A 17,394-nucleotide genomic window follows, 5' to 3' on the forward strand; every position below is an offset into this window, starting at 1 on the left:
ATGAAGAGTTTGCTTGAGGTCTCTCAGCTGCAGCCTTGAAGGAAGTCAAAAGTGAACAATCCGAACAGGGGAATCCAACTCCCACCTCAATGTGCAGGCCATAGGCTACAATTGAGACATTGTGTTCATGGATTCCAAGCCTTGTCATAATAAATTCAATAAATGGGCTTCTGCATTCTTGAAGTTCTTTTTAAGAACTTTATTTTGCAGTTGTTTGTGGGGAAACAACTCAGACACGCTTGGTTAATTTGCGTAAAGAGGTTTTTGTCAACATGATCAAAGCACATGTATTCTCAAAAGTAGCAAACGATGAGAAAAACGATGAGAAATGATGAGAATAATAACAAATAAAAAAATCAGTTGATGGACTAAAGTCAGTCTGCATTTGATCCTTAAACTCCCCACTGAATGTGTTGGAAGGCCCTCAAAGACATTTAAACATGAATATGTGAAAGGATTTAAAGACGGATGATTTAATTAAAGAGCTCTCTGTGTTTCTTGATTAACTCTGATAATAAAGCAGATAGCTGTTCTTTGCTAATCAAAAAGCTCTCACTCAAATAATATCAAAGACATACTTTATACATAAATAAATACTGCTCGTAATTAGCAAAATGGCTTAACGTTTTCACCTTTAAAAGTATAATAGTAACCACGTTAAAGTGCAAACATTTCTATTTTTGTTTTGGCAGGGTGGAAGTTTGCCAGGCCAATATCCTTAAGACACATCCTGTTACTTCTCATTTGTCAACAGAAATGTGGCGTGTGACCTTTAGATTGTAACTGCATTGTTATGTCGGGGATTCATCAGAAAAGTCACAGTGAGATTACCATAAGCTTCTATTCGGGAGCACCGACACTCTGTTTGGCATTTTACAAAAGGAAAGCAATTGATTACTTAAAAACAGTCCCACCCATTTTTAAGCACACCATCTGTCTATATAAGTGGTTGGTAGCAGCTCATATAGACAGCTGAATAGGAACTGCAAGTACATCTTACTGACAGAGTGACCGACTCCTTCCATATCATTTTTTTCTGAAGGAGGATTTAACTTGCTTGACTTCCAGAGGTGTAACCAGGTAAGATATTTGAATGCTATTGATGTTAAGAAGATACCAAACTCCAGTTTGAATTGATGTACACATTCTTTAACCACTTGAAAGACATTCGTCATTACTTCCCGTGTATTTTTGCTCGTTTATGCAACATAACAAAACTACATTTCTGTTTGTTTCCCTGTTTATTTCAGTTGAGTCTGTGTCAAAGAACCTGTGTCTGTAGTTCTCCACTGGGAGAAACATGGGAAACGAGCACTCCAAAAGCAAAGAGCTGCCGAACAGGGTACGATTCTATTAAAAGTGATGTCATGTTGTACCTGTAACATTGCTGCTTTAAATCAGTGGTAAGATGTACATGTTTTTTCAAAATGCTGGATTGTCATGGGGTTAATATAAAGTCAAAACTCCTATTTCTGTTGAAATGGAACCCACTGTAGATGACATTTTACAAGATGTGGGGCAAACACGGACCCATATTTCTTTATTATATTTCATAGAATGGGGGAACTCCTGAGAAGCATGGAAATGGATCATTGAACGGCCTCTCTGCAAACGGCTCACCCAATGTTATGGAGATTGCAGGTAACTGCGTGATATGTTTTTAATCTTTTCTCGTCAAGATAACGAATTGAAAAGTAAGCATGTTAATAATTAGCTTTGAAATAGTGAAAACATGGATACAGTGTCACACTTCTTTTCTCTGGGAAGATGAGAGTTTTTTTTGCTAATCTTATTATGTTATCTGTTTCATTGTATCTTGCTCTGTTGGAAAATACTGGACATCGACTGATCTTTTTATGTATGTGTAAGACTAGGACTTTGGACTTTTATAAGGCTTCGTCAACACTGCTAGACTCTGTGTTGGGACTTCCAATGTAAACTATAGGCGTAGTCTCAGACCTTGACAAGGCGCCACTATTTGTACTGTCATGGTGTGGTTTGAGTCTTTGGGAGAAGGATCCCCACTGCCACTTGACTTGTCTCAAGCTAATGTTGATGCTGGAGATGATGATAATGTCACTTAATTCATGTTTAATTCCCAGAGCCCTGCACACATACAGTAGATCTCATGCTTGCTTTTAATGTTGCATTCAAAGACCTTAACATTGAAATCCACATTGATATGTAATAGTGGTAACAGCCGTGACTTTCTTTGGTAAAGCAGATGTACACACAAGTAAATATTATGCGAGACAAATTATTGCAACATTGAATTTACATGACAGAAATCAAAACTTAGTCCCAGTTTGTAACATTTTGACAACTGACATATCTTGATCTATAAAAAAATATATATATATATTAACAAAAAATTATACATTTTCTTAACCGTTAGTTTGGTAATTCCATGTTCCAAAATTTGGAATCCAATCTTACATTTTGTTCACATTTTTCTTCATTTTTTGCAGTTACCTGTGATACCACAAAGGAGCAAAATAGCAAGCCCCTCTTTTTTAAACTGTGCCACTGTATCAAATGATTTTGTGATTCTTGAAACAGACTGTAAACCTGCTGACGCTCCAGTTATCTCTGAAATCATTGAAATCATCATCCAGAAGGAAGATCTCGAGGAAAGTAATGATGGTCAAACGGATGTTAGTTTTCATGCCGCCGATCCACAGACAGTGAGTGTACTTTTCATCTTTGTTTTCAAGGTAATTCTTTTCATTGTCAACAAAGCCCATAAAAAGACAAAACTCACTGAAAATACCCTGAGACAAACGTGTGTTTATCCACAACTGAAAAAAAGACCTCAACAAATCTAGTATATATTCCGCTTGAGTCACATTTTCTTTTTCTTTTCTATTTTTATTATTTAGTCATTTTCTAAAAATGAAAAATGTATGTTTTTTTTTGTGCCAAATCTGAATGTTCATGTTATAGATAGTTGGCTAAGAAAAGCAGCCCGTATTGATTAACGGGACTATGTAGTTGGTTTTGGTCTTTTTATTGGATTTGTTCACACATCGAAAAAATTCCCAATATATCTTTTAAAGTTTTTGAATCTATAGAACCATCCGCATGACAAATTGCCCCTCAGTCAAGTAAGCCAGTTCCTGCCGTACATAAACCATTCTAAAACAAATAGAAAAAAAGTAAAATAAATAATTTTTGCAATCACAAAGACCTTTCTCAACTTAGATAATTGTTCTGCTGTCTCAGTCAAAATGTGATCGAGCACATGGTTGTCATGTGATTGAGCACATGGTTGTCATGTGCGTCCCGGAATAAAACAAAGAACTGTATTTCATCTAAACACAAATGTTGATTTTCATGATGAAGGAGTCGACCTCAAGTGGAGAGGAAGCTGCCACCGCGATCATCGCTGTGCACCGAGAGAACTTTAGATGTCCACATCGAAAAGCTGAAATATCAACACAAACAAACAGAAAAACTCAAGCAGACATTTCAACTCAAACCGGTCTGGATGATGACCATGATGACACAACCACCGATATCGAGGTCCGGGTAAAAGAAGGAGTCACCATGGAGGCCGCAGCAACTGAAGAAGATCCTCTGAACGAGTCCTATTGTGTCATTGCTGAGGAGTTTGTTGAGGAAACTGCCAACGAGGAGCCCGGAGACCACCAGACCGCCTGGATCATCAACGAAGACGTGGTCATGGAAAGCATTGTGTATAAGAATATAGTGTTCAGAACGAACCGGGTGAAACTTTCTGACATCAAAAACTATGATCCTGAAGAAGAGAGCGTGAATGGGCGTGAAGAAACTGAGCCAGACATTGCTGCACAGCTATATTTTTACCAAGAAGAATCCTTTATAGAAGAGGAAAATAATATTGAAGAGCCTTTGCCGTTGGAGATCTTTTACAGCCTTCCTAAAGTGGTGGCAGATTGTGTGAAACTGGTTTTCGCAGCTGTACCTCAATCCACTGGCTTTGCTTCTGTAAACACGGGAGTGCCAATTGCAGAAGAAGTAACTGCTGAATACTTTGGGGAAGGAGCTGGAGACCTGTCAGTCGATGTGCTGACTAAAACAGCTAAACCACAGTCGGATAAGCTCGTCCTCATTGAGGAGCTTCCTGAAGATACCTTAAGCTCTCCTAATGATGCAGTCAAGCTTGAATCTATCCCTGACGATTGTGCTACAGTTGAGAGAGCTGAGGTTGATGTAGATGTGAAAGCTGATGTGGGACCAGAAAGATATGAAGAAACAGAACTATGTGCTGTATTTGTCCCAAACGATGCTGAGTTGATGCAGGAGGCAGCAAACGATGCTCTCTCTCAAGAACTAGAACCTAGTAACCTCACTCCTCAGGAGGCTACAGTGGATAATGGCTTCCCCCTGGGTGAAGAGGTGATCACTGCAACAACTTATGTGGCCATTTCTGGAGAACAAGAAGCCTGCGTTGTTATTCCAGAGGAGCTGATGGAGACGGTCGCTGACGAGACGAATGAAGACGCTATAGAGGCTTCGTCCAATGGAATTGAAGCAGTGCCAGAAAGAGTTGAGGAAGATACCTCAAACGTCGTTGAGGAACCTGCAGAGGTGCCACCGATCGACGCCACCGAAGAGCCCGAGCCCTGCATTTCGATCCAAGAGGAACTCAAAGACGAGAACGTCCCACCGGCCGAAGTGCCAACTGATTCCGATCATGTTGTTTCTGAGGAGCCGGTGGAGGAGAGTTTGAGCCTTCTTGAGTGTCAACCAGAATCCAACATGCCGATGGTCATTCTCCAGATAATTGAAGATCAAGTTATGAAAGAGATGATGCATGAAACAGATCGTTCTGCCATTGAGGAGAACTCTGAAGAACCTCAGATTGCCACTTCAGATGAGCCTGTGTCCGAGAGGGTTGATGCTGTTCTTGAGGCCATCGTGCAAGAAATCCTTACAGAAGATGCGGTTACAGCTTAATGTAACCTCGGGACTTCAGAGGAGGAAGCACCAGAGGTCATCGCAGAGGGAGAGACTGACGAGGAGGCAGAGAATAAATCAAGTGTGAACTCAACCGATTCAACACCGGACTCACAAAGTGTCACAAAAACAGACACGGAAGCTTTAGCTGTTAGGTTGCAGTCGGCTTGTATATCAGTTGTTGATGAATCCGCATCCAGGCTTGGTGGTTCAACTCGACCTACACAGTAGAGTATACCCATTACTATTCATGCAGGCCCAAAGCAAGAACAGCAGTAACATGTTGAAGGAATTGTCTGAATTTTTGTTTTTAAAATGATTGGCCTGCTTCTAGGATAGCATGTGTTGAATGATATTTGGTAGTAATTATAACTCCATTTTAAAATAATGTGTTTTGTAAAAATGCAAAGAATCTCTGTTTTTGTACATCATCAACACATTTGCAAAAGCATTTTCCAATAAAATAAAAAATTAAAACATCTTAATCCTTCACGCGTTTGTTCATTATCTATTTGCCTTGTTTCGGTCTGTGTTAAGTAAGAAATAATACATTCTTTCAAAAAAGGAAGGGTAGCAATAACTTTGTCTAAAAAAGGATTATGAAATTTAGATGAGTCCACGCTGAAAGAACATAAAAGTGAACAGATTTACTAACGATCGTAAAATCAGAGTTAGTTAGTGCTGTATCAAAACCATCCAAACATAGCAAGGTATTTGAGTGTTCTGACATTTTTCGGGGCAACACTCTCACACATTGTTGAATATCAATGAGTGAGGGGTGGGACATACACATTAATAAAAGGCTGATTGTTGACAATGCCCTGAGTAGGCAGAGGCATGGTTGGAATTGTGCACTCCCATCTCAATGCTGCGATTAGGACACTCACTGCTTGCATTATCAGCGACGCTGCTCTAACGTGATTCTCAAAGACTATATTCTTTGTGATGGTGTATAGGAGACAGCTGAGTCCGAATCATTGACGGAGCCAGAGAGTGTGACTCCAGACTTGGGTCCAGAGGGAGAAAAAGTGGCCAAATCTGACAACGGAAGCAGTCAACCTGTGGAAACCCGAGAAGACGAGAATACAGTTATGAACTTCTTCAAAACAATAGTAAGTGACACGATTTAAGAAATTAAGTGTGGTTGACATGCATTTCTAATTGCTTGTACAATTAGACGGCTTGGGAAAAAATCATTGAAGAATCGCTTTAATCAAAAGGGAAACAAACATCCACCCTTGTTATCGCTAAATATTACTGAAGGCAAACAGCTGCTGAAACAACCATTCATTTAGTTAATACATGTTTTTAATTTTTTATTTGTGGCCTCAGTCCATACATTTAGTAAAGGTGCCTGGTAAACAGTGATAACAAATTAAACAGACAAGATGTTGTGGTTGAATTTGGACGGTGAGTCTTCATATTTTTGAAATATACGAAAAAGGGACTTTTTCGTCCGCAAAGGTATCCATGACAAAATCTGCCATTATTACAATGCCCAATGGAAAAGCCTACCACAAGCAGCTATTGTATTTCCTCTTCATAGTGCTGTCTTTTTGATTCATGCCATTTTAAAGAGTTGCCATTGCACTAGCCTCATGCTAATCAAGTCTCTGAACATGCGGGAATGTGGAGGCCTATTGTTCAACCCATAGTGTGAGCTCACAAGGGAGCCCTGTGCAGTTGGAAGTTGAGATTTGTGAAGATGGAGCGAGGGCAGGCCTACGCCATCTCCGGAGCACAATGGCAGTCCCAATGACAGCGCATGCACTGTATGTACTCTGTCAGGGACCTTAGTGTGCCTCAGTTAGCTTACCATAAAGGCCTACGTCTGCATTCATGAAAGCCTTCTGTTTTATCGAAATAATTATTTTTCTGTTTTTATTACAATAGTCACACTCACCACGAAGCTTTCCAGTTTTATGAAATTAAGATTTCACATTTGAAGGTGGGCACGTTCGTCATATTTTTATGTCTGGCAGGAATAAAAAGGATTGAAGACCGTTAATTGTTATTTACTTGTTCCACAGGTGTCTTCCAAAATATCCAAAAAGGAAACAGCTACTCCTGTTGCCACAAAAGATCAGGTGACCAGATGTTTATGAAGCATGACATCACATACAAACCATATTAGGTCATCATGACTGTATCACCGAGAGATTATTCAGAATAGTTAACATTTTCTTTGATTTCCAATATCTAGTTTTGTATCGTTATAATTTTGGTAAACAAATCGGAATCTGTGAACTCAGTAATGTTAGGGGTTTATCATTTGACGAGTTTGTTATACAGTATATTGATTATGTGTTTAACGCTGTTTTTGCGACATAGCTGGCATACTTTATACATATCTCTGATTCCATTAGGTTCTCCAATTTATTTATAGGACATGTAGACAAGCTTTTTTGCAGATCTTCTTTTTGCTTCACTTTAACATCATTTCTCTAACTGCTTCCTTTTTTTATGTTGCCTAATAGCCCCATCAGCAGAACCAACCAGCGGCAACTACTACTGTGAGCACAATGCCCATGAAGTGTTTTAATTTGTTTTTTTATTTCCCAAGAAAGCATATGTTTACCGGACATAGTTGGATTCAGTTTACTTCCAGAAATTCTCCTTTATTTACATACTCATTTATTTATTTTCTGTTTATGGTGGATGAATACTGAGTTGCTAAACTGACTTGTTCACTGCTCTGCATTTATCTTATCACCTAAAATTTGTCATTGTGTAAAATGCATTTTCTGTTGAAGGTGACTGTTAGAACATTTTCCTTTCCGAAGCATTACTTTAATACCCGCTCTCTCTTGAATAGGTTGCACAAGTATCTGAGCCGCCTGCAGCATCCAAAGGAATGTCTATCCCACCGCCACCTCCTCCAGAGCCACCAAAAATGGAAATCAAGGCCGAACCAGCTGCCAAACCTGTCAAACCCACACCAAAAGAAGAACCAAAAGCTGCTGCGAAGGAACCCGAGTCCTCAAAAGGAAAATCAGCATTAAGCAAATTCTTCCGTTCAAAGGTAAATAAACTGCACACTGGAGATCGTTGACAAGATCGTTGTGGTTATTCATGTCGATTTATTAGTCAGATTATAATTTAGTGTGGAATATACTGTATGTGAATTTGAGGTAGGCTACTGCTAAGTGTCAAGGCATCCAAAGGCAACGGTGCTTCAGCAAGTGGAGCCGATACCCTGGCAAGTCTGCAGCAATGGTACAGTGGCACATTATTATAGTCTCAAACTGACCATGGCTCATCCTGTTACTAACTGAACAAGAGCTGGTTTGTCTGGAGGTGGCAGAAACTGAACAGTTAGCCGTTTTCAAATTGGACCCTGATGGAATTGTGTAAGCTCATTTGTAAACTCCTTTAAATGTTATCCAGACGAATCAGGTTATGTTGGACTCTTTCAGAAATGTGACTCTGCAGCTAGACATATAATAATAGCAATAGTGTGACTTTGGTCAAAAGGTTTCGCTGTAAAAAAGCCTCATGTTAGCACAGCTGTTTCTACCACAGTCCATATGTCCATGGTACATTATTGCCAACATTTAAATTGCATTAGTGATTCATTCCATTAAAAACATTGCTTCCTTGCCAAGAACTGGACGAGATGATCAATACCATTCTCATTTCTGTAAACTAAGTATGAAGCTAGAATCAGACAATTAGCTTAGTTTAGCACAACAACTGGAAACAGGGTGAAACCAATGCCAGCACCTCTACAGCTCAATTATAAACATGTTGAACAGTTTGTTTGGTCTGTGCACAAATCAAACAAACAAGTTACATCTTAATTTGGGAAATTCACAGGCGCTGGTAGGTGTATGCTATTTGTGTACTTTGGGTGGAGCCAGACTAGCGGTTTCCCTTTGCTTCCAGTCTTTATGCTAATCTCAGATAATCTGGCTTTAGCTCTGTACTTAGCTCACAGTCGTGAGAGCGGTATTTACTTTCTCAAATAACTTTCGACAAAATATAAACATTTCTCGACATGTCAAATTATTCATCTAACCAGTTCATATGAGTCAGCATTCATATGTCATGCTAACATATTAAGTCTTTCATAGTTCGGACATTTCCTTTCTGTTTTGTTTGCTTCTACTAACAATAAGAATTCCCTCACTGTCCTGCAGACAAACAAGGATGCACCACCACAGCCAGCAGTAGAAGTAGAGGTACAGCCAGTTGTAGAAGTGCAGGTAAACGAGAGAGCATGCTCGATCTTCTCAGATGTATTTAGACATCGTTAATGTATTCTATTGTGAGTTTTAATCTCAATGCTCTTTTAGGGAATATCCCACTGAGTACAGTGGGTCTTGCTTTGAATCGTATTATAATTGGTTACAGCAACACAGACCAGATACAGTAAATTACATTATTTTCACATTTCCACCTTAATGTGCATCTCTTCAGAATAAAATAGTAGCTTTGCTCTGCAGGAGACACCAGTGGAAGTGCCAGAGCCTGTTGTTGTAGAAGTCAAGGTAAATCAAAGGAGAGTTTTTAATTGTGGGGTTTGGTCTTTTCTAGGGAGTGGAATAAGCCTCTGATTATATCACATCACCATGTTCTAAATTGCAAAACGAGTAAAATTGATATGTTCTTATTCATTTGCATCTGCTCAGAGTAAAAATAATGTTGAACCCCATGACACAGCAGAGCAGGTGGCACATCCAGTTGTAGAAGAGCAGGTAAATCAGCAGAAAGACTTTATTTCCTTCACTCTGCTGCCAACTCTGTCTGACATGATCTTGTTTCAGTAGTGCAACATATTATGTTGAACCAAAAACATATTTCATTTATTTTCATTTAACATACAAGCAATTTGGCATTTGCAGTCATTATCATTTCATGTTTTTATCCATTCATTTAAAAAAAGATTGTATCCATTTATATCACCAATCGTTACACCTGGTACATTTCCATCACGACAGATGAGTCAGCCCATGGTTCAATGCATTTCATACAGCATTTCCATTGATGTGAAGACAAATAATGTTCCTTTCCTGCAGATGGTGGAAGTGGTACCACAACCTGTGGTAGAAGTTGAGGTAAATTAAAAGAGTTAAACATTTTGGGAAGTATGCTTATATGCTTTCTTGTTAGAGAAGAAGAATAGTCTCAACTGTAAGTATGAGGCAACAGCAGCCGGTTAGTTTAGTTTAGCATAAAGGATAAAACAGATTATCTGGCTATTGGCCTGGCTCTAGCACTGGGTAGCTTCAAAGCTAACTAACGTTATGTGTTCTTTTTACTTTCCACTTTCATTTTGTTTGATTTCCTAACTTTTGGACAGAGACAGGCAAGTTGTTTCCAACTGTTTCCATTCTTTATGTAGATCTAAACTAACCGTATCCTGCATCATAGGCTACAGTAGGCCTGTATAAAAAGTGTTCAAAATGGTATCAATATTCTCATCACTTGGCAAGAAAGCAAATTACCTTATTTCCCAATGTGTTAAACTATTCATTCAAAGGAGGAATCTTTAGTGGAGACATTCCCGTTTCTAATTTCCTTCACAGACATTATTTACTTGTGTGCATGATGTGGTGGGCTTCTTTACTTACAGGGACTGGTTTGTATCATATTTCTTTTCTACCTCCTCTGTCACTTTACAGGTGGCAGCTGCTGCCTTTATTCTGTCAGCTTCAATCCTGGTACTACCTTTTATTTGTAAATACCTCATATGTAATATTAGTATTTTCTTCTCTGCCGTTTTGATAAAAGAAGGTGGATTTTTCAAAAGCTGCCACTTTGGAGGCTGCTGCAAAGCCAGAACCGCCACCGCCTGTCGAGGAAGCCAAGAAAACAGCCCCAAAATCACCCTTCTTTTCTCTCTTCAAGACTAAAGTAAGCGCCACATAAGTCTTCATGGGTTTTTTAAATGTCTGAGTATAAGTTGTAGGATTACTAAACATAAAGTAACAGATTCATGTGAATGTGAGGTATTGTTAGATAAAACTGGAGTAAATGAGTCATTTTATCAATTACATCTGGCATTAAAACTACTCTAAAATAACTGTATTCGCAGAGGCAATTTTCTCCATTTGTTATTATATTTAAAAATCATAACTGTACTTCTATAAACATCGCTCATCATGCTGCGATCACTAAGACACAGTGGATCCTAACAACTGGTACATCTTAATGTTACTTCCAATGGTACATTTGATCTTAACGAGTGGACTGGAATAATTCAGTTATTCATGATGCACCATAACACTTTCAGGCTGCTGATCCCAAGAAGGCGACCCCTGCCCCAGCTGCAGCCATCGAGTCAGTCAAAGCCAAGGAGGAACCCAAAGCAGCCAAGTCATCAGAGGCAGTCGTAGATCACAAACCGGCTTCAGTGGCCTCCAAAACTGGAGATGTAGCCAATGCGCCAAAAAAACTGGAGAAGAGGAACTCCATCCATCAGTTCTTTAAAGTTCTGGTAAAGAAAGCGTCACTTTTCCCCGATATGTTGCTGATTGTTTATTCTATTTTATCTCAAATGGCCCTGCATGTTGCAATATATAGCATCTTTATCTCCACTAGATGGCAACAGCAACTCAGTAACTGAAGGTGTTGGCCCGACTTTTATTTTGCCAAGTTTAGTTTGAATGACTTCCAGCTAATAAATTGAACTTGAATCAAGTGAGAAAATGAGATGGTACTACAAAAATGCAAAACAAAAATAAAGGCCTCACGTTAATAATGTTGCCCACAACTAGCATCAAGAACAATGCGTCTACAGGAGACTGAACTCACATACACATATCTAATGGTTTATTAATGATTTGGCATGGATTACATGAAGATAAGATAAGTACAGTCGATATTTTAATGATACATCTTTTCCCCATTCAAATTCCAGGGTCAGAAACGTAACTCGACAGATGCCGGGATCCAGACAGAGCCGGCCACTGTTGCTCCAGCAGCTGAGAAGGCCAAATGAAACCAAAACCAACAGTGAAGTTTCCCTGTACAGACTCCCTGTCTCTTTCTATTCCTCACTCAATCTTTATGTCTCTCTCTGTTTGATTTTTCTTTCAGCTCTTATTGAATTGCTTTAACTACATGTGGTTTTTGTTACGGTTTAGAAGTTACAATATGCAAAGAAAAGTGACTGGAAGGACAAAAGCAAGTTGTGAGGAAGACGTGCAGTAGGTAGTTAAACAAGTGGTGGTTTGAATTATATATATATATAAATATATATATATAAATATATATATATTTATATATATATATTGCCATGTAAATGCCTTGACATGTATAGCAATTGGAGTGCGAAACCTTTTCTACAGACATTTAACGTGTCTTCTCGCTTTTCTTGCACACATATGCAATATACGTTACAATGCATTGCTTTTAGCAACTTGTTTGTCAAAAACATTAAAAATAGGTTCTATTTTTTACAGTTCACACCAAAAATATCCCACAGCTGTGGCAGTGCAGAGGTTCATAGGAAATGACATTGCACTTAAATCTATATGACATTAACAGCTTTGAAAAGAGCTAATAAGAGGAGCATATTAGTATAACAAACTGCACTTAACTTTGCTATGTAGACTAAATCACACGCATATATATCCTAACAGTATATTTATTGTTGTGAGGGGAACTGACTGCAAGTCTAAAAAATTCATGTGAGGTGGAAAACAGTTGTCGTTGTGCTGATATGTCCTTGTGGTACGTTTGGCATCATGAATCACAGTTGATTAAAGCTTTTTATATGATTGCAGCTCTATGTGTCATGTAATATAATGAAAGTCTTTTTGTGTCAGTCACATGTGTTTGGCACTATGTAAAATTAATATCGTGCTTTTGTTTCCCTATTTGTATGTATGCATGTATGTGTAACTTCAGCTATCTTGAAGACAATAAATATGTTCACCATTCGTTTGTTCTTTGTCCAACTAAACTGCAGTAGAGAAACATAATCAAGAATAACTGGGTGTTGCAACATCTGCAAAGATATGTGTCTCAGCAAGTTGGAATACAATAATATCAGACATCTGTCCAAATGATTTTAATTTACACTAACTGAAAACAACATATGTGTGAGCTAATAAGGCGTGGCACATAAGTTCCACCTCACTGTGTTCGTGTAGAGGGAAATACTTGAAGCCTTACTCATCTCTGTGTTTATTTGGTTGGCTGACAATCGAGTGACAGTTATCCGACAGACAGGGGCACAAAAAAGGAAAACTCACCGCAGAACAGGACGTCATTTGTAACTTTTGACAGACAGAGGGATGGCTGTCGACCGTCACTATTGAATACTAATTTACATGTAGAGTCCATGAGACACCATAAAGATAAAAGATGTAAAACAAGATCTAAGGAATTGTATGTTTCAGGAAAAGGAAGCCCTCACATATTCTATTACCATTTATGATGCAATTCCTATGATGGATAACACAGTGTGCAGTCTTTAGAAGGATGTGTTTTAGAGAGTAATGTCTGAGACCCACCATTCACCCGCCATTAAGTGATGAGTTGTGGCCCCTGAAGGCGTAACTCATGCTGCTCCTTTATTATCAATGAGACCCACTCTTCTTGCATTACCCTCATAATCGTTGTGATCATTTTAAATTGTGCATCAATGTAATTGCCATGGCACTTAAGGAGAAAAAGTGAGGTAGTGCCTGCACAGTGCAAGACATGTGGTCCATTGTCAGTCTTGTCCCCTGGGGATTGTTTCAAACTAAGATGAATCTGTGACTTTTTGCCAACAGTATCTCTGATATGGGCAAATAGCTCATCACTATACATACAATCACCACTTATTAACATTCTCTTCAAATGAAAAACATCAGAGTACCCACAGTGCATCTCACCATCAATACATGCGGTTATTATGAAATCCACAGTCTATTTCCACACAAAAAAAACAAAGCAGTTCAGATGAAGGTAACAGCTGCATGTCCCCACACCAGTGGTTCTCAAACTGTGGGGCGCGACCCTCAAGTGGGGCACAGTGGTATTACAGGTGGGGCGCGGGGGGCAGTGCGGAGAACTTCACATATGACAAAAGTGCGTGTAAATATTTACGTTACCGTTACCGCGTTAACAGGTTACGCTTGCGCATGCGCGACCTCGACGTCACAGATGGTGCGCAAACCATGGCAGGGAAAAGGAATGCAGGCGCTGATCAAGAGTGTCTCTCCAAATGTGCAATGGACACTGTCATAAACAGAGAAGCGATAGATGTGCCGTGAACTACACGAGGTTTTGACCGAGGCTTGTCAGCGTGGTCCCTGAAAGCACCACTGTGTTCACTCTGTGAGGAGACCGAGCCTTCAGCTGTTTCACATGAAGCTCAGTGGCTCTCACGAGGAAACGTTGTCGAGTCTCTGAGCTCAGAGACACGAAACATCCGTCATATGATGACATGTGTCATACAGGACAGTGCAATACAATTAAAATGGTACACATATTATCCACGCTCACTATTCTGCAAAAAGGAGGTGGACTCAGTGTATCATTTATTCTATCTCTGTAACGTTACACGTGTATATTCTTTTTGGAGTCAAATTTATTAATTTAATTATAATTATTAAGTTAGCTGATGTATCATTTCTGATGTAATTGGCCTATCTCAGTGACATATTTGGAAAGATGAATGAATTAAATCTTCATCTACAAGTCAGAGAGCAGCAGCTCCCTCAGCTGCAGACCAGATCAGGTTTCACTGAAGCTGAGATGTGTCAAGAGACTCAAGAATATTGATTCCTTTGAGAATCTGAGTGAATTTGAACTAATACTGATACAACTTGATGGCTCACACATATCTACACTAATTTTGTTTAGCACGTTATTGTTTTGAAAATATATTTAGTGTACAACTCTTTATTGCCAAATATTTGAATTTGTTTAGTTTAGTTTTTCACAGGTTGCACTTATTATTATTATCTTGAAAATATATCAAGTGCAAATGTTAATTGCAGCCACAATAAGCTATTTACCAAATATTATTTATGTTTTGCACAACTTTATTTACATTGCTTTTGTCTGATGGTGCAATCTGGTTTAATTAAAAGTGATTGCAATTTTCTTTATTTGAATATTTGAAAAAGCACAGATGGAGGAGTCCTGCAAAGTAATTAAATCAATAAAAATTCAGCGTGGACCATTTAGTTACAATTTTGTTGGGGCACAAACATATTTCTTCCTCCCAAGTGGGGCGTGACATAAAAAGTTTGAGAACCACTGCCTTGCATGCAGTGTAATGTTTAAAGGGAAGGCTTTTCTGTCTGGTCAATCGCTTCTGTGTACAATCACAGACAAAGATGAGCTGGGTGTCTTATTGGAATGGAAACGGTTACAGGTAAGGGTTTAACAGGGTATAAAGATTGGACACAGCGCATAAGATCTGCTTGACCACCATGTTGCTGCAGTTCATCCCGGGACAATGGAGGTGACTGTGTGAATGCACCAAACTCGGAGGGGAGGGGGGACGGAACAAGGGAACAGTGGGCAGGGAGGCCTGACAGGAGGCCTGCTGTCAGCATAATGTGCGGCGCGGCCCGGCTCGCTAGTAACAGGTCGGTTCTGTGAGGAAACATTAGGGTGACACAATTCCAGGGACCAGTGGGAAAGACAGTAATTGCAAATTCTGGAAAAAATGATGGCAGCGATCTTCTACAGGCCAGTGTCAGTCACTTTAGCCCAGAGGGAATCAACAAGTCCTGGAGGCACGGTGTGTGTGTTTGTGTGCTGGGGAGGCATTCTAATGCAGATGCTCTGAAAGGGACTTTTAGGGTCGGTTTTTGAGGGTTCTTTTCAGGGGAATGTTACATCCTGCTGGAGAGACAAAGGGTGTCTGTATGATACCACAAATGCTTTAAATGACTGTAATGTCCCTATTATTCCATGTTGTTGTGTTGGAACATTTGCTTAATATTGCAATCAATGATGAGATAATGTCTTCACCGTCACTGACAGATGATATGGTCAACTAAAAGAAGACATATTTTTAAGTCAAATGTTGAGATTAAAAGCTTCCATTTCCTTTTTTTGTATTTGGTATGGTCCATGAAAAGGGTTTAGCAGGTAAATAGAAACACAGCCGCACTGTGAAGATAAACACTACATTGAATTGTAAGAGGAATGGTGCCCAAAACATCATCTGCTGTGCTGCTACAGAAACAGTATGATGATGGAAGATATCGGTCAAAATGGATTTCTGATCCATGTTTTTTTATTATGGACTATGGTGGAGATAACCCAACATATTGTAGGTATTAGGCTTATGGATATGTGTCTGGATTGGCATGATGAAGTATTTGAGTTGTAACTACCGACAGTTTGGACTGATCTTGTTTTTGAAAAACAAAAAACCCTTTGTATTTAAGGGACTGTTCCAAGTCTTTGTAGTTAATATTTGAGAGGGGATACAGGTCAGAAGAATCATTATACCAGTATACTAGTTTTGGAATGAGTTCAATATGACTATTTCAAGCAGTAACAGAGAGAACATCAAAAAGTTTTAGCCATGTTTATTAAAATAATAATGGTTAAGTAACTATTGAATATTGACTAGAGTAATGTATCCCCTTACAATATATTCTTTTATTTTGTTTAATATGATTAATTATGTCCATATAGGTCACCATGGGATAAAGAAATGTCTTTCAGTCAAACAAAGTTAAACAGCGAACTCTGAACCTTTTTTCAATGTCCCCTCAAGAAAGATGCACAAATATTTCAAACATGTGCAGAGCTCTGAAAAGGAATGCTTTTGGTGACTGATGAAATTTCCCTGATGATCAAAAACACAACAGCTGGTTGCACTGAATAAACATAGGGGTGAGGAAGGAGATTATATATTATCAGTGTCTCTCAGGAGCGACACCAGGATTATGCAAGAAGGCAGGCTGTGAATCTGGAAGAGAACAATGTCGTCAGCTGCTCCTGACACACCGAGACAAAAAGAAGCCACCGCAGCCTTTCTCCATTCGCCCGTCCAGTTCCTATCAGGATGTCTTCTGAACACATCATTATTCATTCATTCTGGCACGTACACATAAAATGCACTGCTTTCGGTTCCAATGCACACATGTATGTTTGTGTTGTTGTTGTTGTTGAAAGATACAATCTGTAACAAAGAGTTTGAGCAAAATTGTGCAAGATAAATTTCATTAGCATAAAGTCAAACAATATGACAAAGTTAATTAAATCTGTAAAAAGTAAACAATGTTTGCATACTTGTTGCGGTAATTACTGCTCGGGAGGGGGGAAACAGCTAATTAATGAATGGGAATATATAATTTATGATAAAATTGTCATCCAATTAAAGGATATCTGTCTGATTAAACGCAAACTTCCACCACTTCACAGGTTGTTGTTTTTTATGATGGGCTATAACACCTTGTGGTAATCTCATCATCCGGAGGCATCAGACTGCTTCTCCAGATTGATCGCCTTTCACAGAGCTTTTGTGGCCAGAGAACAATAGGAAATGAG

The 17,394-nt window shown here is 39.0% G+C and overlaps 1 protein-coding gene across 5 annotated transcripts; it reads left to right on the forward strand.

The window, feature by feature from the left end:
* Positions 1-841: 841 nt before the first annotated feature.
* bcas1 (brain enriched myelin associated protein 1) lies at positions 842-12,824 on the forward strand. Of its 5 annotated transcripts, XM_056424062.1 has the most exons (15): positions 842-1,080; positions 1,251-1,342; positions 1,557-1,641; positions 2,560-2,684; positions 5,895-6,050; positions 6,969-7,025; positions 7,416-7,451; positions 7,754-7,960; positions 9,078-9,143; positions 9,384-9,428; positions 9,570-9,635; positions 9,957-9,995; positions 10,672-10,794; positions 11,174-11,377; positions 11,801-12,824. In XM_056424062.1, the coding sequence occupies exons 2-15, from the start codon at positions 1,301-1,303 to the stop codon at positions 11,879-11,881; spliced, it is 1,332 nt and encodes a 443-aa protein (XP_056280037.1). In that variant the 5' UTR covers positions 842-1,080; positions 1,251-1,300; the 3' UTR covers positions 11,882-12,824. The 5 variants fall into 5 exon arrangements, with proteins under 5 accessions (XP_056280037.1, XP_056280038.1, XP_056280039.1 ...); XM_056424063.1 differs by lacking the exon at positions 9,570-9,635 and having other exon boundaries at positions 843-1,080; XM_056424064.1 differs by lacking the exons at positions 9,570-9,635; positions 9,957-9,995 and having other exon boundaries at positions 843-1,080.
* Positions 12,825-17,394: the final 4,570 nt, after the last annotated feature.

This window comes from Pseudoliparis swirei, chromosome 9, assembly GCF_029220125.1.
Source record: "Pseudoliparis swirei isolate HS2019 ecotype Mariana Trench chromosome 9, NWPU_hadal_v1, whole genome shotgun sequence".
Lineage (NCBI taxonomy): Eukaryota > Metazoa > Chordata > Actinopteri > Perciformes > Liparidae > Pseudoliparis > Pseudoliparis swirei.

Excerpts from the sequence above, each read along its gene's own strand:
- bcas1 (XM_056424062.1), top strand. The coding sequence starts at position 1,301 with ATGGGAAACGAGCACTCCAAAAGCAAAGAGCTGCCGAACAGG. Across the intron at positions 7,961-9,077 it reads GCAAATTCTTCCGTTCAAAG|ACAAACAAGGATGCACCACC; the intron begins GTAAATAAACTG and ends ACTGTCCTGCAG. Across the intron at positions 9,144-9,383 it reads AGCCAGTTGTAGAAGTGCAG|GAGACACCAGTGGAAGTGCC; the intron begins GTAAACGAGAGA and ends TTTGCTCTGCAG.